This window comes from Callorhinus ursinus, unplaced genomic scaffold (genome assembly GCF_003265705.2).
Source record: "Callorhinus ursinus isolate GAN/ISIS: 27379988/994484 unplaced genomic scaffold, GSC_fseal_2.0 scaffold8, whole genome shotgun sequence".
NCBI classification, from domain to species: domain Eukaryota; kingdom Metazoa; phylum Chordata; class Mammalia; order Carnivora; family Otariidae; genus Callorhinus; species Callorhinus ursinus.
In genome coordinates, this window is record NW_027397070.1 from 60760714 (window position 1) to 60782784 (window position 22071).

General features: G+C 39.1%; 1 protein-coding gene across 1 annotated transcript in view; it reads right to left on the bottom strand.

Moving 5' to 3' along the window:
* Nucleotides 1-22071, bottom strand: part of RPS6KA5 (ribosomal protein S6 kinase A5) — a 177802-nt gene that overhangs the window by 88512 nt on the left and 67219 nt on the right. The window contains exon 3 of the mRNA XM_025869468.2: nt 15952-16170. Within this exon, the coding sequence (XP_025725253.1) occupies nt 15952-16170 (219 nt within the window). The remainder of the gene's footprint in view (nt 1-15951; nt 16171-22071) is intronic.

A 22071-nucleotide genomic window follows, 5' to 3' on the forward strand; every position in this document is an offset into this window, starting at 1 on the left:
TACAAAGGCCATACATGTAATCTATACATCTTTCTGGATATACTATAATGGCTTTGGACAAAGTCAGAGCAGAAGAGAGCTACACACTTGAATAACACCATTTTGGAGTTATACTCTGTGATCTTGTTCCACAGGCTTACATTATATAGAACAGTGACATGAAATTTGGCATCATCTTTAGTCAAGGAAGACTGGTGAGAACTGTTATTACGTCTGGGCCCTATTTAAAAAGTTTTCCTAGGTCATAATGCCTTACCTGTGGGTTTTATCTATTTATTTTGAAACTTATCTTGATATAATTTCAAACTTACAAAAAATATTTGCAAGAACAGTACAAGGAATCCCCACATAACCATTATGCAAATTCACCAATTGTTTACATTTGCTTCATTTGCTTTAGTATTCTCTCTCTCTAGTTTTTATATATGTTCATACTCTTCCTGAGAATACGCTGGAGACATCATGCTCCTACCCCTAAATCCTTCAGTGTGCATCTCCTAAGGGGGGTTGGGGGGGAGACCCTTTCATAGAACCATAGTACATTTATCAAGATCAGAAACTTTATGATAAAAACACCATTATCTAGCGGTGCCTGGCTGGCTCAGTAGGTAAAACATGTGACTCTTTATCTCAGGGTTGTGAGTTTGAGCCCCATGTTAGGTGTGGAGATTACTTAAAAATAAAATCTTAAGGGGTGCCTGGGTGGCTCAGTCGTTAAGCGTCTGCCTTCGGCTCAGGTCATGATTCCAGGGTCCTGGGATCGAGCCCTGCATCGGGCTCCCTGCTCCGCGGGAAGCCTGCTTCTCCCTCTCCCACTCCCCCTGTTTGTGTTCCCTCTTTCGCTGTGTCTCTGTCAAATAAATAAATGAAATCTTTTTAAATAAATAAATAAATAAATAAAATCTTAAAAAAAAAACCCCTACTATTATCTTAACGCACACTCTATTCAAATTTTGTCATTTGTCCCACTAATGTTCTCTCTAGCTACTTTTGTTTCCAGTCCAGGATCTAGTTTATGATCACACAATGCACTGGAGATATAGGTCTTTAGTCTGGACCTTTAGTCTTTCTTACTTGATCTTGACATCTATGAAGAGGACAGTTCAGTTACCTTGTGAACTCAAACCCTCAATTTCATTTTTTTCCTGATGTTTTCTCATAATTACATGCAGGTTATGCATTCTTGGAAGGAGTATCAATAAAATGATGTTACCTGTCTTAGAAAATATCAGGAAGCATGTGGTGCTAGTTCTCCCAATACTGGTGTTAATTTTGAGCATATCATTTTGATCATATCATTAGTGTGGTATTTGCCAGGTTTCTCCATAGTAAAGATACTGTTGCCTTTTGTAATTAACTGGTAAATCGTGGGGAGATGAATTGAGACTCTGTAGAAATATTGTATTCCTCATCCAACTAGTGCCTAGCCATCTAGAATCCAATGATGATTTTCTAATTCCACCATACCTTCTCTATGTTGGTTGGTCTATGTTTGTCTGGGCAGGTATAGATTAGTAGGACAGATTCACAGAAACAGATTGCTAAGTTGTAACATACTTACTATTAAATTTTCATAATTGCTGACAATATTTTATAAGTATTTTCCTCAAAAAGGCTTATAGCCACTTACATTCCCCACAAACAGTGAATGAATGCCTTAAAAAGCCAAGGTCTCACCAACTCTTGATACCATTATGCTTAAATTTTTACCAATCTGATAGGCATTTCCAAGATACAGAAATTTTTCAATGCAAAATAAAGAAGAAGGGAAGAAAACCTGAGTGTGCAGCAGAGGGACTTGATATATTTCACGGTCCACACAATGGAATACCTTAAATGATGCCTGTATTGACTGCTGGTTCCTTGAGTAAACTAAAAGAAGCTTCTTATATGAAAATGATTATGTGTCAAGGAGTCAATATAAAAAATATATAACGAACTTATACAACTCAACACCAAAAACCAGTCAGATTAAAAAACTGGGCAGAGAACCTGAACAGATGTTTTTCCAAAGAAAACATCCAGAGGGGGCCAACAGACACATGAAAAGGTATTCAACATCACTAATCTTCAAAGAAATACAAATCAAAACCATAATGAGATATCACCTTACACCTGTCAGAATGGCTAGAATCAAAAAGACAAAAGATAATCAGTGGTGGTGAGGATGTGGAAAAAGAGGAACCCTCGTGCACTGTGGGTGGAAATGCAAACTGGTGCAGCTACTGTGGAAAACAGTGTGGAGGTTTCTCAAAAAATTACAAATAAATGTATCATATGATCCAATATTTCTACTCCTGGGTATTTACCCAAAGAACATGAAAACATGCCTAATTTATTGCAGCATTATTTGTAAGAGCCAAGATATGGAAGCAGCCTAAGTGTCCACTGATAGACAAATGGATAAGGAAGATGTAGTATATTTACATAATGGAATATTACTCAGCCATTAAAAGGAATGATCCCTTCCTATTTGCGACAACATGGATGGACCTAGAGGGTATTATAGTAAGTGAAATAAGTCAAACTGAGAAAGACAAATACCACCAGATTTCACTCATATGTGGAATCTAAAAAACAAAACAAATGAATAAACAAACAAAAAGCAGAATCAGATTAGTAAATACAGAGAACTGATGGTTGCCAGAGGGAAGGGAGTGGGGAGATGGGCAAAATGGATCAATAGGGTTCCTGTTATGAAATGAGTAAGTCATGGGGACAAAAAGCATAATAGCATAGAGAATACAGTCAATGGTATAGTAATAGCATTGCATGGTGACAGACGGGAGCCAGCAGCTACACTCGTGGTGAGGTAGCATAATGCATAGAAAAGTTGAATCACTATGTTGTACACCTGAAACTATGTTAACCATATGCAAATTTTTAAAAATTATTTTAAAAAGCAGAGATTTGTAAAAAAAAAATCACAATAAAGCCAACATAAGATAAAAATGATTCTATCTTAATTCTTTTGTATTTGCCAAATGGATCTTTTTATGTTTAATGGCTCATATTCTATACCTGTAAAATGTGACTATAAACTCCACATAATATTGTCATAAGGATTCAATGAGCTATCAAGTGTTAAACCTGGCCAGAGATACAGTAAGGACTTATGGCATGGTGACTATTAACCACTGTTAGTATTTACAGAGATCAATTACAAAAATAATGCCAAGTTTAACTGTAATGATTTAAAACATAAAATTCAAATTTATGGTGTCTGGACGTCTACTTTCTCAATGTAAGCATAATTTCAAGGCTTGTAAATGTTTAACATATATTACCATAAAGTACTAGTAGGGTATAATTAGTTTTAGTATTAAACTAAAGAGAAATGTTCTTATAGAATTGATATTTTAGTGCAATCAAGTTTTAAAGTTGCAGAGAGATCTGATTTTTATTCAAGTGCAATTAACTTGCTTTTAAAGATTTTCATGTGATCGTAGTTGGAGTGCCAGATGAGCACTCTGATGCTGTGTCTCTAAGAAGCATAAAAATAACTCAGAAATCACACAAATAATGTGAAAATTCAAAACCACAAAATCTCTCCCATTTTAAAACACACTACCATTCTCCCTAAATCTTGCATGTCCCATCTTCTCTTTCTTCTTCCTTTCATGGAAAAACTTCTTTAAGAGTGTCTATGTGGATATCTGACTCTCCTTACTTACCCTCTTTTGGCTTCCTATTGCTGCCTTAACAAATTACTACAGACCTGGTGGCTCTAAATAATACAAATTTATTACTCAGCTGCCCTCTGCAAACCAAGAGAAGGATTTCAAGGACAGCAAAGTGAGAGAACCATCCCTGTGAGCCGAGCCCAAACGTAGTTCCCCCAAAACCGGTGTGTGAAAGCCACTTAATTTGGCCTAGTCTGTTATGCAGAAAAGGCTAATAGAGACATTAGTAAGTTATAGATCATGCTTGTAACCAAGGGACTTGCTCAAGTTCACATAAGTACCTCCGACTCCAAGATCTAAAAGCCCTGCAGGATCTGACCTCACAATCACGCTGCGCAGTACTCTTTCCACTGGATTCACACTGGCCTTCTGGTAGCCCTCTTAAGGCTCCTTCCAGTCTCGGGCTCTCATGCATGCTAGATGGAGCCCTGCGCCTGCAACGTTCTTCCCTATCCCCTCCTGTTGCTCATCTACCTTCTATTCTTCCTCTTGAATTACATTGAAAATGTCACTTCTCTGGGAAGGTCTTCCCTGACAACCCTGACTAGACCTAGGTATTTTCATTACATGCCCTCATTAATGCCCTCTGCATTTCCTTCCAACTACTCACTTCAACTAATTACTTGTGTGCTAAATTATTTAATGTCTGTACCCCTTTTAGATTACAAGGCCCTGAGGACAAGAATCTTGTCTAGGTGGTTTGCTACCATTTCCAAGCACTGGGCCCACAGGAAGCGGGCAAATATTTGCGGCATGAATGAAGAGCTTTAGAATTGACAGTATCTTGATGCAGTTCACCTCTTGTACCAAAGGGGTCAATATCCCAAAGAATCCTCCTGGCAATCTACACAGTGAACTTGAAGAACGGGAAGGTGCATATCATCTCTCCTATGAGCCATTATGTATTCTACTTTAGAGTCCTCAGAGGGCACCTATGCTTCTAAAGTGGCTCAATATTAGGCCCATGGACTGTGGGGGGGAAAAGGCTTCACCCAAAAGTTCGGGTGAAGTTTATCTAGAGAAGTAACAAGTTACAGTGCTAAAGACTTCTACCAATGTGCAGCAATTCTAGTACTGTAATGCATGGATATGTCCTTGTAGGAAATGATTAAAAATAGCAATGCCAGATTCTTTACATAGCTTCTTTTAAAAAAATCTTTTTCTCAGGGTGCCTGGGTGGCTCAGTTGGCTACGGTTTCAGCCCAGGTCATAATTCCAGGGTTGTGAGATCGAGCCCCATGTCAGGCTCTATGTTGGCCGTGGAGTCGGCTTGGGATTCTCTCTCTCCCTCTCCCTCCCCTCCCCATGCTCACACACACACTCACACACACACACACACACACACACACTCACTCTCTCTCAAAACTAATAAAATAAAATAAAAATCTTTTTCTCTATTTTACTAGAATGATGTGCCTTTAATTTAGGTCAATTTTTTTCATATAAGGGATGTAATTTATGTATTTCAATGACAATTTACACAGATACTTAATAAGAGCAAGTAGATTTCATTTTGTTATTGTAAGCCTACCCCATCCTCAATCACATTTCCTTCTTGGATTTAGAATAACACACTGTGTGTGTGTGTGTGTCTGTCTGTCTGTCTTCTCTGTGTGTATAGGAAGGTGGGTAGAGATTGGAAGAGAGAGAAGTAGCCTTTAAATTAGTAAATATATTTTTTAAAACAACGAATTAATCTTAAGAACTTGAACTGAAGATCCCCACAAAATTTCCAGGATTCCAGTAATCCCCTAAGACAGAAAATTATTCATATAGTTCAGAGAGTATCTTATGGGGGCTCTCATTAACAATACTGTATTGTATATTTGAAAGTTGCTGAGAGAGTAGATCTCAAAATTTCTCATCACAAAAAAAATAATTTATAACCATGTGAGGTGATGGATGTTAACTAAACTCACAATGGTAATCATTTTGTAACATACAAATATTTCAAATCATTACATTGTGCATCTTGAACTAATATAATGTTATATGCCAATTGTATCTCAATAAGACTGGGAAAACATATCTTAAGGAATTAACATGAAAGTAAACAGCATCTGCTCTCAATCACAATTATTACTTTCTATATACATATTTTTTATTTCCATTTCAAAACAAAAAATAGGTATTCAAAGTCACTTTTAAGTATTTGCAATAACTTTTTCTGTTCACACCATGCACATCACTGTTGTGAAGTCATGCTATAAGAGAATTAAGAACATGGAACAAATTCACTTCATTGAGAAGGAACATACATTGTTAGTTGGTGGAGGACAGTTTCAGTAACTCAAGATCTCTGCACGTCTGACTTGACTTACTGTTGAACCCAGAAAACTCTCCACTGTTCTTCGTTTACATACTTCTATTAACAGGTGGAGAAACTGAAATCCACTCAAGATACTGAGTTTGATGAGTCTTCAAATGCTACTGAAGATTACAGAAATGACCTACACAGCACTACTTTCCACTGAGGATGCAAAAAGATAACCATGAAAAGAGCTGGGCTAACTTCTTAAGGCTACGTTTTGTTGATGCAATCTCATGGAAATCAGCTGGCAGGGGGGCGAAGCTGAATGAACAGACAAAAAGAAGGGTGAAATCCTACATCTCCTTTCAAAGAAAGATCCTCTAGTTCTGCTTTCATTCTCCAAAGACCTACTTATTTCCAGGAATACTCTGACCTCTGTCATCTCACCTTTTTTTTTAAAGATTTATTTTTTTATTTTTAGAGAGAGGGAGAACGAGTGGGAGGGGCAGAGGGACAGGGAGAGAGAATCTTAAGCAGACTCCATGCCCAGGGTAGAACCCAATGTGGGGCTCCATCCCAAGACCCTGAGATCATGACCTGACCTGAAATCAAGAGTTGGATGCTTAACTGATTGAGCCACCCAGGCATCCCTCTAACCTTTTTAAGCTCAAATTCTCTTATTTAGCATTTCTCTCTCACGTTTCTTCTTATGGTGGCAAATTCCAAAGAGCTAACTGCTTCTAGTCCCATAGTCTGCTCTCCCCTCCTACTCCTACCACACACTATTACTTGGCCTTCTTTTATTTTTTTTTTTCCTACAAATTTTTCTCTTCCTTCAGACTGGCCTCAAATACATTAACTTCTACACATTCTGGTTCTCATTTCCATCTACTCTTCCTCCTCCAGACCACCCAAATCTCTCGACTGTGCCTTGTCTTGTCTTGTGTCTCAAGTACAGTCTTAACATGATGTACCACACACACCTGAAAATAATTTCTTTTTAACGTCATGCCAAAGTCATCTTACTTTTTCTTTCTTTTGATTTTAGCTCAACATTCTAATAGCACCTCCTTGCGAATGTGTTCCAGCTTATCAAAATCATGATAAAGTTCTAAGACATTTCTATCAGTGCTGTATGAATCAGTCATATTCACTTCAAAGCAAGAAACCCCTTCAGTTACTGTCTGTTTTGCTACATATCACTGACTGCAATGTATCATGATCCACTCCAACTCTTACCATCTCAGCAACATGCTCATGTTGTAAATTTTAAGAGACATTAATACTCAAAAGCAAAACTTTCATGTTTTAAATACCTTTAATTCATATTCAAAGGATGACTCACAGTGACAGAACTGTCTACAAGGCTGGGGTGGCATTCGTTATTAACAATGCTCCTTGGCATCACCTTTGTAAAACCTTTCATGATTTGCTTCTTCACTGTCTTATTTAATGTCTTAATTCTACTGATAAATCTGGTAGTTTACAGTCATAAATCAGCTGGTGTTTTGACAAAATTACCACTAACAGATCAGAGAACACCAAAAGAAAAATTGTTTTTATAGATCATTTTCCACATAGAAGTCCCTCCCGCTGTTAGTTAAAATGAATACAAATTTTAAGAGACAGAGACAGAGAGAGAGAGAGAGAGAGAGAAAACAGATGGAAATATTTGTATATTTCTTGTTGTAACTATACAGAGAGAGGTACAGAAAAAGTTATTAAAAGGAAGTATGATCTGCATGTTATAAGATTTGGAAAGGCTAAAAAAATATAAAGGAGAAAATCCAGTAAATCTATATGATGCCATTAGATATAAACTGCAACAGAGCCTAAGAAGATATTAATGATGTAGAATTAAAAAAAAAAAAACAACAACCAGAAATGTGACTTATAACAGACGGTTTTATAGGATCATTCAGCAAATTACAGCCGGGAGGACAAGTCTAGCCACCCGTGCCTGAGCCCTGAGATAAAAGACCGGAGAAACAACAGAAATGAATGGAAGGCAATGGTAACTAAAGAAAGGGTGTTGTAGGAAACAGTTGTACATACTCAGTTCTGAGAGGAATACTATACTCCATAGCCAACAGATGTCAAAGGTAAGTATCTGTCAAGATAATACTGACATTATAAGAATCTTATCATTTGGAGAAGCTTGTGCCAATCAGGCAAATGTTATCCCAAGGAAATGAAACTGGTCAAGAAATCCCCAGTGAGCCAGGAATCCTAGGAGGAGTGTGGTGGCAACCTAGATGTGCTCCCCAAATGTCCTAAAGAACAGCAAGAATGATTAGAAACCTCCATAACCTGTTCCTTCAGCAAAACTGAGAGATAAGACCAAGCAGCATGCTGTGGGCAGGCTGAGAAAGAACAGGGCGGGACACAAGCGCTGCGGGAGGGTGAGAACACGCAATGAGACAGCAGGGTATAAAATTAATGTACAAAGACTGTCAGTTCTCAGCTAGAAGGTATGGTGGAAGAGAAGACCCCGTGTACAACAGTAACACATGACAGAATATCTAAGAATAACTTAAGAAATTTGGGTAGGAGGAAAATGACAAAATACTCCCGAAGGTCTCAGAAGTAGATTTCAACAAATGAGATTTACCATGTTCTTAAAACAGGAATAACCAGTATTATAAAAGTATCAATTCTCCCTAAATTTTTTTAAAGATTTATTTATTTATTTGAGAGAGAGAGAGCATGAGTGGGAGGGGCAGAGGGAGAGAGATTCTCAAGTAGACTCTGTGCTGAGTGTAGAGCCCAATGCAGGGCTCGATCTCACGACCCTGAGATTATGACCTGAGCCGAAACCAAGAGTCCAATGCTTAACCAACTGAGCCACCCAGGTGCCCTGGGATTATTTTAAATTTTAAAAAATTTAGGAAGGGGCACCTGGTGGTGCACTCGGTTAAGCATTGGACTCTTGGTTTTGGCTCAGGTTGTGAGCTCAGGGTTGTGAGACTGAGCCCCACGTTGGACTCTGTGCTGGGCGTGGAGCCTGCTTAAGATTCTCTCTCTCCCTTTCCCTCTGCCCACCTCACCTTGCACACAGTCTCTCTCTCTCTCTCTCTCTCTCTCTCTCTCAAAAAAATCAAATCAAATCAAAACAATCCCAATGAAAACCACCCTAACAAGCTCCCCCTGCTCCAGAACTAGACATTTTGATTTTAAAGTTCTTGTTAAAAAATAAACAAACATGATGGGCCTCCAAAAGATTCTGAAAAATAAGAGCAATAAAAGATAAAGGAGACTAGCCTTGCCAGGTATTAAAGCACACTGTAGAACTCTGATAAACTAAAATAGCATGATTATGGCAGATGATTCAACAAACCAAACACAACAAAGAATCAAGAAACAGACCCTAATATATATATGAGAATTTAAAATATGGGAAAGGCAGAGCCTCAAGTCAGTGTAAACTTGGACTTTTTACTAAATGGTGCTGGGAAAACTAGGAGCCATTTGAAAAAGATGAGGTTGGATACTATTTTATGTTCCCATGTATCAAAATACTCTATGCAAAAAATAAAACTATACAAGCACTGGAAAAAGACATTGGTGAATTCCTTTATAACCTCAAAGTTGAGAAGATCTTTTATGGCTTATGACTGAAAATCCATAAGCCATAAAAATAGTTTTAAAATAAATTGCACTACACGTAAATTTAAATGTTTTACATGGTAAAAACATCATAAAGTCAAGAGACAAATGGAAAGCAGGGAAATTTTTACAACGCATGTTGCAAATGGTTATTCTAAGAGCTCCTCAAAAATTAAGGAAAAAATGGCCAAAGGGTGCAAATAAATAATTCTCAGGAAAAAAAAATGACCTTTTAAACATAAGCAAAGATGTTCACTCTCACTAAGAAGAATGCACATTAGTTCTACCCGGAGCTGCCGCTCCTCATCTATGAGACAGGTAAATACCTGCAAGTGTGACGATACTCTGTGGAGAAATGGCACTCCAATACAATGCTGGCAGGAGCATAAAATGCTACAACTCCTATGGAAGGATAAATGCAAAATACAGATCTAGTAATCTCCTTCCGGAAATCAAGTACAGTTTTTTCCTATGCAAGTGGAAAATGACATGTGCAAGTTATACCCAAAGCAACAAAGTAAAAGATTAGGAACAGCCCTTTCTAGTAGAGAACTGGTCACGCACATTATGGAACAGAACTGCATATGAAGCGATAAAAAAGAACAAGATGATCTTTATGAACTTGTGCAGCATGAGCTCTAGGATACACTGCTAAGTGGAAAAAAAAAACGGTCAGAACAATAAGCAGAGCAAGCTACCTCTGGTTATGACTGACAGGAGTTGGTATCAGGGACCCTGAAATACAGCCCCATTTGAGTTAGCTTTTTAACTTCTTACTTTCAATACTGACAGGTAAGGGAATGACTCTTGCCTTTCCATTAGAAACTGTATCTCAGGGTAACCAAGGAATGACAAAAAAAGGCCGTACCTGACAAAAGAATGCCAGCCAATAAATACAGAATAAATGATAGATTTAGAAAATCGCCATTTTGCAACTCACAATTAAATAGTTGGTTTAAGGGGCGCCTGGGTGGCTCAGTGGTTAAGCGTCTGCCTTCAGCTCAAGTCATGATCCCAAGGTCCTGGGATCAAGCCCCGCATCAGGCTCCCTGCTCAGGAGGAAGCCTGCTTCTCCCTCTCCCACTCCCCCTGCTTGTGTTCCCTCTCTCGCTGCTTCTCTCTCTCTGTCAAATAAATAAACAAAATCTTAAAAAAAAATGGTTTAAGTAATTATCGAGTGTTAATTGTTAAAACCATAAAATGTCAAAATATCACACAAGTTATTTGCACTTCTAAGGAAAAAACAGCCCTGTTATATAAAGGGAGCAGACTGTCAGCTCTGTAATTCAGTCTCAGCATTACTAACAACCAGATAATAGGTTTCTCCTGACGTGACACAATATGAAACATTCAGTATCACCTATGATTTATTCCAGCTAAAACATTTAATGTCAATCTATCAAGATGAGATCTAACTTCCCAACTACTGGAATTCAGTAGAGAGAGGGACAGGCTAACAAATACTACAAGGTATTTTCTTAGACCAATACAAAAAAGGGAATGCTCCAGATTAAGAAATTAACAACCAAGTGAGTGTTCCTGGACTGGATCATGGTTTGGACAAATCAGCTGTAAAGGATACTATATGACAATTAGTGAAAAGTGAACATGGACCTGTGTGGTAGACAGCCACAAATTACTTGTAGTTTCCTCATCAGGAAGTGAAGTCTTTGGAAGGATGTGGAGAAAAGGGAACCCTCGTGTGCTGTTGGTGGGAATGCAAACTGATGCAGCCACTGTAGAAGACAGTATGGAGGTTCCTCAAAAATTGAAAATAGAGGGCGCCTGAATGGCTCAGTCATTAAGCGTCTGCCTGCGGCTCAGGTCATGATCCCAGGGTCCTGGGATCGAGCCCCACATCAGGCTCCCTGCTTGGCAGGAAGCCTGCTCTCCCTCTCCCACTCCCCCTGCTTGTGTTCCCTCTCTCGCTTTCAAATAAATAAATAAAATCTTTAAAAAAAAAATGAAAATAGAGGGGCGTGTGGTGGGCTCATTCAGTTCAGCATGCAGCTCTTGATCTTGGGGTTGTGAGTTTGGGCCCCACGTTGAGTGCAGAGCTAACTTAAAAATAAAATCTTTAAAACAAATCAAAAATAGAAGTACCACATGATCCAACAACGCTACTTCTGGGTATTTACCTGAAGAAAACGGAAACACTGACTCAAGAAGATACATGCACCCCCATGTTCACTGCAGCATTATTTACAACAGCCAAGATATAGAAACAACCTAAGTATCCATCAACAATGAATGGATAAAGAAAATGTGGTATGTATGTACACAATGGAGTATTATTCAGTCATAAAAAAGAATGAAATCCTGTCATTTGTGACAACATGGATGGACCCTGAGGGCATTACACTAAGTGAAATAAATGAGACAAAGACGAATATCATATGATCTTACTTATATGTGGAATCTCTAAAAAGAAACAAACAAACAAACCAAGCTAATAAGTATAGAGAACAGTTAGGTGGTTGGCCAGAGACAAGAGGTGGGGGGAGGGAGGCAACATGGGTGAAGGGAGTCAAAAGGTACAAACTTTCAGTTGTAAGATAAGTAAGTCAGAAAAAAAATAAGTATGTCATGAAGATGTAATGTACAGCATGACAACTATAATTAATAACACTGTATTGCATATGTGAAACTAAGAGGTTAAATCTTCAAAGTTCTCATCACAACAACAAAATTCTGCAACTATGTGTGATGAGGGACATTAATTGGATTTACTTAGGTAATCATTTTGCAATATATACAAATATCAAATTCATTACATTATATGCCTAAGACTAATATAATGCTGTATGTCTATTATACCTTAGTTAAAAAAACAAAAAAACAAAAAACAGTTAAGTCTATTTCTCTACCACTGAATCTGGGCCGGTCTTGTGTTGGAGGCGAGGCTGTCTGAGTTCCAGAGCCTAGCCTTGGGAGGCCTTGCACCCTCTACCTTGGCCCTCTTGGCAGCCTTTCATGAGCTTTCCTGAGGCTGCCATGCTATGAAGAAGCTGCACTGGAGGATGAGAGGTGGCCCAGACAAGAGCCAACACCAACTTTCAGACATGAGAACAAAACCATCCTGGCACTTCAAGCCCAGCCAACTCTCCAGCTAGCTGAGCACCGCATGAACGAGCCTGGGCCAAACCAGCAGAGATCCGCCCAGCCAACGCACAAAATTATGAGAAAATAAATCATTGTTTTAAGCAACTAAACTGTAGAGTGGTTTATTATGAGCAATAAATAACTGGTACCACTGGGTATTAAATGAAATGAAAGTTTATTAACCAGGAAAGGCAGACATCATTAACTGAAAGAAAAAAACACTGGTTACAAACTGTATGTACAAGACAACCTCATTTGATAAAACGTACATGCAGGCAGACACACGGGCAAAAAGATCCAGAAAGATACATACTAAGTAATAACCAGTTGCTACATAATGAGGTAAACTCTGGGTAGTGAAAATGTTATTTTTGCTTTCCCATATTTTCTATATGCATATATGTGCTTTTGTAGTAATAAATAGTTTTAAAAAAATATGGTTTTTAAAAAGATCTATAATGTTTACTTATTCTTCAGACAAAAAGGTCAGCTGGGTCCCTGAAGAGCTCCACATGAAAATTCTTGCTATTAACCTCTAATAGTACACAAAACTGGATAAAGTCGGTTAATCAATAAACTTCAGGGATAGTTACGGGCTGAATTGTGCCCCCACCCCACCCCCAAATTAATACACTGAAGCCCTAACCTCTAGTACCTCAGAATGTGACTGTATATGAAGACTGGATCTTTAAAGGTAATTAAGTTACTTTTATAAAATGAGGTCATCAGGGTGGGCCCTGACCCAGTCTGACTGGTATCCTTCTTAGAGGACGACTGAACACAAAAAGCCCCACCAGGGGTGTGGTGCACAGACGGGGGGCCGTGTGAAGAGGCAGCAAGAGGGAGGCCACGTGCCAGGCAGGGAGAGAGGCCTGGCGCAGGTACTTCCTTACGGCCCTCAGAGGAGACCAACACTGCCGGCCCCTCGATCGGGGCCTTCCAGCCACCAGAACCGTGAGGAAATAAATGTTGTTTCAGCCCCCAGTGTGTGGTATTTTGTTATGGCAAAATAAGGGCTATGGGTACAGCAGAGTATTTGGAAAACTGACCTACTGCGTATTCTAAGCACTGCAAATAGAACCATAAAGACGGTTTATAATGAAGTCTTGCTCTAAGATTCTGAAAAGTTTTGTCTTTAAAGTCGAATAACAACTATAAACACGCACAAAGAGAAATTATGTGAAATATATCCATGCAGAGAGAAAGTAGAGGGCATGCTTTTCAAATGTACTGCCTCACTCATGAGGGAGCCGAGGTGCTATTCTAGTCTACATTCTACTCTTGAGCTGGTGTGAGAAACAAATTTTCCTGTTTTGTTCTGCATTTGTTTATTTATGGGCCACCAACAAAGAGCAAAATTAATGGAGAACCAACAGCGAAAAAGCAACCCTACTAAACACTATTGTTTTTTAATCAAATACAAAATATTCCATTCCTCTACTTTTAAATTAAAAACATGGTTTACAAAAACTACACTATTTACAATAAGCAGTAAAAAGAAACAAAAAAAGATTGAGTACAGTTATGATAAGAGAACTGGAAGAAGAGGGAAGAGGGCAGAGAGGAGCTGCGTTGGAAGGGGTGGTCTAGGAGGATGCGTTCTTGTTACTTCTGGCTTATATCAGTTGTATGATCTTAGGCACATGATTTAACTTTTATGAGCTGGTTCACTGTAAAGGGAGAAGCTTAAACAAGGTAATTATTCCTCAACCCGTCTTTATGGACTTCCTAAAGCTTCCCTGGAAATTCTTGTAGGGCAGGGATAGAAATAAACTGGTAGGGCTTGGTGCCCTTGAGCTTAGATTCAGGTAGTGGTACTCATTTCTCTTTGTTTTCCATTTGAACGTTTATGTTTTCACTTGGGGTAAGAGTTCTGCTGCTGGAAGAGTTGAAACCATTGTACTAAAATGCTTTGTCCCCTGACAACTAGGTAAAAATACTCCAGGAATACATATTTAAGAATGAGTAAATAACAAAGCTGAGCAGATACACATAGGAGGCAGAAAGAAGAGCCAAATGATACTAACTTGTAGGACATCAGGCAGACAATGACATTAATGGGGACTGTGACAGGGCAGGGGAGGGTGTGGCCTCTCTATGTAAGAGATTTAGGATTGTTAGTTGATGCTAAGCATTGCAAACTGAGCCTGAAGTGTAACTTCATGACTCAAAAAGTGAATGCAATTTTAGGCATCATTAACACACGTATAATTTCCAAAATGCACTCAACAAATTACCCAATATATTTAAGAACCTGTTTGTACTACCAGTAATCAAAGAATATAGGCAGCACTGTTTGGCAGGTTTGAAGTGAGTCAGACCTAAGTTCCAACCTTCATTCTCAAGTTTACACAAACCATGTAACTTCAGGAAATACAGCTTCTAGAACCTTCAACATCACTAATGGGGGACTCTACCAGCACTGTTGTAAGGGTTAGTGATCACCATGGATAATACTTAGCATAGTGCTGGCATACCATAGGCACTCAAGAAATAGCTAATGCTTACAGAGCACTATGTGAAATTCTAGCTCATCTAATCCTCAGAACGGTTAGATAACTAGAAGATCGTAATACGTAAATGCAAATTATCACAAGAATGGGACTAAAATTGTAACAAATGAAATAGTCAATGATGACAGAGTGCAATATTAGCAGTACCACCATTTACTATTAGTAGGAACAGAAAATGGTGCAACTCTTCTGCAAAGCAATCGGACAACACGTAACAGAGGATATTTTCAAAGTTCATATATGATGGTCCAACTCTATTTGGGAAAGGAAAGGATTCAGAAAGTGCCTATGGGTAGAAATGGGAGTGATCTGTTGACTGACTGGCATCTCCTTTATGTGTACGTTTATCACCAGAAAAGCAAAGCATCTCCAAGAATAGAAGACGTTCTTTTTTATTTTTCCCAGTTACTGATTTCCATAAATATCCCTTTGTCCACCCAAACCTGGACATTCCTGAGAACTCCTAAAGCAGAAACTGTGGCCCACTTCCCCATTCAGCTCCTCACATTTAAGTGGAAGTACACTGCCCAGGGAAGCAGACACTCCTAATGACCCAAGTATTTCTTAAGATTAATAAAGGAATGTGGAATAGAAGAATATAAATTCCTTCAGGTTGGGAGGTCCCAAACCCAGAGCAATTCAGGATGTTCCAGGAATTGCCACCACAAAGAGAAGAATGAAGGTCAAAACACTTCATTTCTTCTAAGTCTGCAGTATGCTGCCCTTTGAGTTCACTGCAACTCAAGACCCAAGAGAAAGCGTTCTCGTGAGAAGTCTACCAACGATGGACACTTACCTAAAATGAGATGAAGTTTGGTTTCTGTCTGGAAAGCGTAGTGCAAGGTCACCAAGAACGGTGACTGCCTGATGTGCTCCAGGACTTGCCGCTCCGTCCTTGTGTGCTCTGTGGTTTTGGCCTTTTGCACTATTGTGGCCTTTTTCAAGACTTTCATGGCGTACAGCTTGCCAGCGTCATGACCGCTGATTTTACGAACCAGAAATACTTTTCCATAAGCTGAAAATGAGAAGAAAAAATAAAAACAATTAAAATACCACACACAACGGTAATTCATTGGAAGTTGCAAGTTACAATGCACAACAAACAAACATTCTTTGTTTGTTGTTCATTGCTGTTTCAAATAGTTCTCTCAGAGGGGCGCCTGGGGTGGCTCAGTCAGTTAAGCATCTGCGTTCAGCTCAGGTCATGATCCCAGGGTCCTGGGATGGGGCTCCGTGTCGGGCTCCCTGCTCAGCAGGGAATTTGCTTCTCCCTCTCCCTTGCACCCTCCCCTGCTCGTGCACTCTCTCTCTCTCTCTCAAATAAATAAAGTCTTTAAAAATTAGTTCTTTCATAGATTTCTTCAATTGTATGCCAAATATATTTCTAGGTCTAAACCTTGGTATTTACATATCCAACCACTGCTGACAAAGTTATATTTTACTGGTATTTTCTCAATATTTTTAGCTGTAGGAAACTAGCTGTTATTATGGTCAATTAACCACAATCCAATTCTGGAACATCTGGGACATTTCAGACATCAGATAAGATCTCCAGGTGTTGCTGCTGATGTAAACAAATGAAAATAATTCTTAATAAGAATCTCACACATTTAAATCAAGCACCTCAAGTATCCCTCTATACTTACTGAAAAATCTAAAGGAACAGAAGCTGACAGTTACAAACAAAAGAGGTCTTCAGATTTTAAAAAACATTAAAATGCCCTAAAATGTCAGCAATCTTGACAGAAGCCCCTTTACATCTCCAGGCAGTAAGTCGTGGCTCAGTGGGTCAGCCTCACCAAGTTTTCCCTAAGGGCTCAGCTGGGCCCATCCTGTGTGTGGCGCCACTCCCCCAAGTGGGGGCACCGGAAGGAGCACGGTGTACCCTGGGCAGAGCAGGTAGAGCAGGTATCTGTATCTATTTCCCCAGAGAAAGGGGGAGAGGGCTGGAAGGGGTACAAAGAGGGGTGGAAGAAAGGCAGAAACACTACTGTGACAGGGAAGGGGTAGGTCCCCAATTCATCTCTACAGCATGTAAATTCTCTTCCCTCTTAAATACCTCCTGGGATGGGCAACCCAGTCCCACTTTTGAAGTTCAAGACTTTAGTCAGACCATTCTGGAGCCAGTCTGAGTTCTGATCCAGACCAGTGCTTCCCTGCCCTCTGCCCTCACCTTCCCAGTACTGAGCACATAATTCTGTTCAGATCCACTCACTAGTGTGAGAGAGCTTTAAGCTTTAAGCTTGCACCCTCTGTGTTATTCAGGTCAGTCCTTCGGGAAGTAAATTAGTACCCAAACAGATGATATACACGGACAAACGGATCAGTGAAAGGCTGTGATACTCCTGAGGAGGAGGAAAGCCAACACTTCCTAAGGAACTTGTCTATGCCAGCTCCGTGCTAAACATATTCCACATATTGCTTCACTTAATCCTCAGAACAGCCAATGAAGGTGGTACTTTCAGTAATTCCATTTCACAGATGAGGAAATGGGTTCAAGGAACGTAAGGAACCAGCCAAAAGACTTGGGTAAGAAGTGGCAGAACTGATTCAAGCTACAGGGAACCACATTTTCTACCAAAAATGAATTTTAAAAAACGATTCTTCACAAATACTAGAAATTGGATGCTCTGGGTTTTAGTAAAATCACTACCATAGATATACTGAACACATTCTGGAATACAGAGAAAGTTCACAAAAGGTTTGTGTCTTATCTCATTACAAATAAAATAAGTATAGACTGAGATTTTAGTGAGGTAAAAGTGAACCAAAAAAAGAAAATGATAACTTTCAGAACCTAACAAATTAACCTGAAGTATAAAAATGAAAAAAGCTAATCTATTCAGAAGCACTGAAAGGAAGCTGGAAAATATTCTAATGAAATGTGCTATATCGTCCACAGAGTCAGCCATGATATACACTTGGGAGAAAATGAAGTCCCCTACAAGTATGGGGCTTTTGTGTTCCCTACACACGCATGGCACCTGCCCTGAATTCCTGTTCTCTGAGATTCCCATCTCCAGAATGTTCCTTAGAAATTATGTTACCCATATAACCTCTCCAACAAAGAAAATCTTCCATCATCGCTGGAAGATGGCTGTTTGGATTATTTGTAGCTAGTCTTTCAGCCTAAGTGTTGACCAATGCAGGGTGTTAGCACAGGACATCTGAGTACTTGTCAGGCGCTTTAGAGGTACATTAGCTCATTCCATTCTTATAGAATCCCTGTAAGTAGATGAGGAGGACTACCTCCATTTCACAGATGGAGAAACTGAAGCATAGAACATACCTGCCCACTTAGCCCTGTGCCCACACTCTGAGCTATGCTCCATCTGCCTCCCTTCAGTGATTGACTTCACAGGCAAATAAAGAAGGAGTCAGACATTAAGCAGAAGTGATAATAGAGGTTAGGTGTTTTATTGGTGAAATGGACACAGTGCTATTAATTTCTAAGAGGAGAAAGTCTTGCAAAGTGGCCCATTTTACTGATGGAGAGGGGAGATGGAAATATTAGAAAATGTTCCCTACATTGAATGGAAACAGGCCTTTTTTTATAATATTTATCTGTTGGTCCTCCTACACCCTCTGGACTTACAAAAAAGAATATTACCTTTCTTCTACAATTTTTTTTACTATTTAAAAACACTATCATGCCATCTCACCTACGCAAAATGTCCTTATTCCTTAAACCGATCTTAAAGTAAATGATTTTGAGACTTCTCACCACTAGGAGGTTCCACTGATGTGCTCTGTGAGTTATAAACATTTTTTCTTTGATTTCTTTCCTGTTACTTTAAAAATATGTTGTATTACGCTCTCCACGTAAATATGAGATAGCACAGGATGATAATGGATGTGTCAAGTAATATAAAATCATCCTATTGCTACATTATAAACTATCTGTCAAATAATAAACAGTCATCTTCTTTGCCATGTGATGATATCCAGAAGCCTGCCAATAACATAAGCTAAAGTCTACATATATATCCTGCCAATACAATTACTTTCTCATCTATCAAAAAATGTCAGGGGAAAAAGTGTGATAAAGCTTACAAATCTTGTTTTTACTTTTATAATTGCCATGATTAACTAAAGCTATATTAAGTACTTTTATCACACAGTAAGTGCCAAAGATGCTTTTGTCAACAAAATTTGAAAAGTGCCTTATAACATTCCAAATAACAAATATTTCAGACAAACAGGATCTTACGAGTAGGCTGCCTAACTAAAACACAGTTGCCTCCAAACGGTCTTGTTTTTGAAGCACGCATAAGGCTGCTTATCACACGGCAACAGGGAAGAAAACACAGTCATCATTGGAGAGACTTTACACAAGCCACCGTCCCGGGGTAAGCTGGTTTGCAGCTTAGTACAGAGGGAGAAAGTCAAGTAGTTCTTCTGCTGAACAGCACCCCCAACTCCAGAACCATCCACATGTTTTCCAGTACTTTAAGAGGGGCCACTAAAACTGGAACTGATGGCAGGATTAGATCCTTCCCATTTGTAACGCTGCCTGCCTTCCAGTGCAGCCAACCAACTCCTGGCTTTTCGTTCGTTACGTGTATGCTGACATCATTGAAGAATTCCAATTTTGAAAGCATCTTTTGCAAACCGGAAAGGTTACCAACAGTGAAAACTCTTTTGGCCGTAAAAAATAAATAGTACTTCCTGCTCAGATAGAGCCCCTAAAATGGATGTTTGGCAACACATCTGGCTTTTCTACTTAAGAGACTGAGCTTCCTGCTTTAGTGTGACTCTAATGTCCACATCAACACGCAATGGCTTCAAAATGCTTTGTCAGCAATCCTCACAGAAGTCTTGTGTACTGCTGTGAATCTTACTGATTTCAGCAGCACGAGGGCCTTTTCAAGATACCCTGCCAAGTAATACGAGCAAAAGAGGGCATGGAGTTCACTGGTTTTCCAGAGGACCAGTCTTACAGCGCTTGATGGAGGGTAGAAGTTCTCCTTACTTTGAGACTGAGGGAAAGTCAATTCTAAGAATCCATGACAAGAAGGATTCATTCCTGACTTAGCTTGACAGACACCTGTGATCACATGAATGGAATAAATCCTTCAATTCTAGGCCCTACAGACATCATTTTGGGTTCTGCTGAAGACCTGTGTGGTTGTCTAGCCAAGCAGCCATTCTTGGAGTGGATGCGTAAGTAAACGTCTCCAAAGCTGGAAAAAGAGTTCTACGGCTCAGAGGAAAACTACAGTTATCTTATGAAGGTTACTTTTGTTCAAATTGAAATGTGGCTTTAGAATTCTATCCTAGCTGACACAGACAGCACAATGTTGGCAAACCTCGTTGACAATGATCTCAACAGCTTGAGGATAAAGCAAATAATGTAAAAGGAACTAAAACCAAGAACCATGGGGAAACGTCTAGCTCCGTGGAGTAGGTCTTGGTTTGCTTTTCCAATGTAGGAATCTTATTCCACTTGCCACAATTACCATTATTAATCAGGTTTTTAGCACTTGTTGTCATAATAAGGAAAAGTTAAAACCGACTGACAGTTTTAAAACAAGACGACATTCATGCTGCCATATCAAAGCCACTGCACAATTTCAACTACTTTTTCAAGCTAAACAAAGCAGCCTTCTTGCTGAAATGTATTTTGACCATAATTAAACTGATCTTTTCACTTTATTTGTAAAATGTGAATTCATTAAAAAGTTTTAGGAAGTAGCATTTACTCCTTGCATTAAAATGATAATGAGCTCACAATTTGGTAAAAAAAATATTTTTATAGTCTAAAACAGCAATCACTTTACAATGCCCTAAGATCAAATTCATGTAAAATTACGTGTTTACATGCATTATTCTGGAGGAAGAGGTTAAGGACCATTGTTCTAGCAGGTCCCTGGTTTATTTAGTTTGCATTACAGTGCTCATCTGGGACATGCTGTTCTCACTGGGATCCAAATGGCTCAATCACTGGGAGATCATTGTTTCCTGTCACTCAAACTTTTCCTAATGCTATCTAAAACTGTGTACATTGTACACACTGCTTATCAGCCACATTACACTTTGGGTTCATACCGAACTTGTAGCCGAAACTACCGTACTTGAACCACAGCCTTTTAAAAAATATATGGTAGAAATTCTTAATGACTTCCGTTTAGACAACTGAGACCTCCCCTTCCCTCTGTCCAACACACTGCCGCACACTGAATGCCTGGGGCGGGCTGGTTCACCCGTGCGCTTCTGTCTCCCCACAGCTCAGCCGTCTGCTTCCTACCACTCACAGATACTCGTGGCCTCACCCATTGACTCCTGTTGTAGATGTTACTGTTATTATGTAATTTAACCATATATTACATAAACCACTAAAATGTAAATGTGAAAGAAAAGAGAAAAATGAGGTTGAGTACTTTGGAAGAACTACATAAAAGCAAGAGAGTTAAAAAAAAAGAGCTGCTGAAAAGCTAGGTGTGGGTGGAACACTATAAAAGGCTTGGGGGAAAATTGTGGAAATGTAGAAGGATTTTGTACTCGGAGTACTTCAAATGCGTCTGGTTCTCACTCCACTTTAAAGAATCCGAAACTTAATTTTAGATGTTGCACTACAAGTGTAGTTTATACAAAATAAACTATTGTTTAAGAAATTATTCTCAAAGAAAATGTCCTGTGCCTACAAATAAAGACTGGTAAGTGAATGTTTATCTTTTTTAAGTGAAAATAATATGTTCAGAGTATTTATATATATATATGTATATATATATCCTTTTAAAGTGATTTTCCACTTTAATCAACTTTTTTTGATTAACCACAAGTACCAATCATGTCATATGAGAGAGGATCATGTTCATCACTGCTGGAACCCATCCCTCTCTCCTCCTTCCAGATTAATGGAATCTTGTTGAAGGGTGACCTGGCCATCAACCACATTAACTATGCCTCCCAGCTT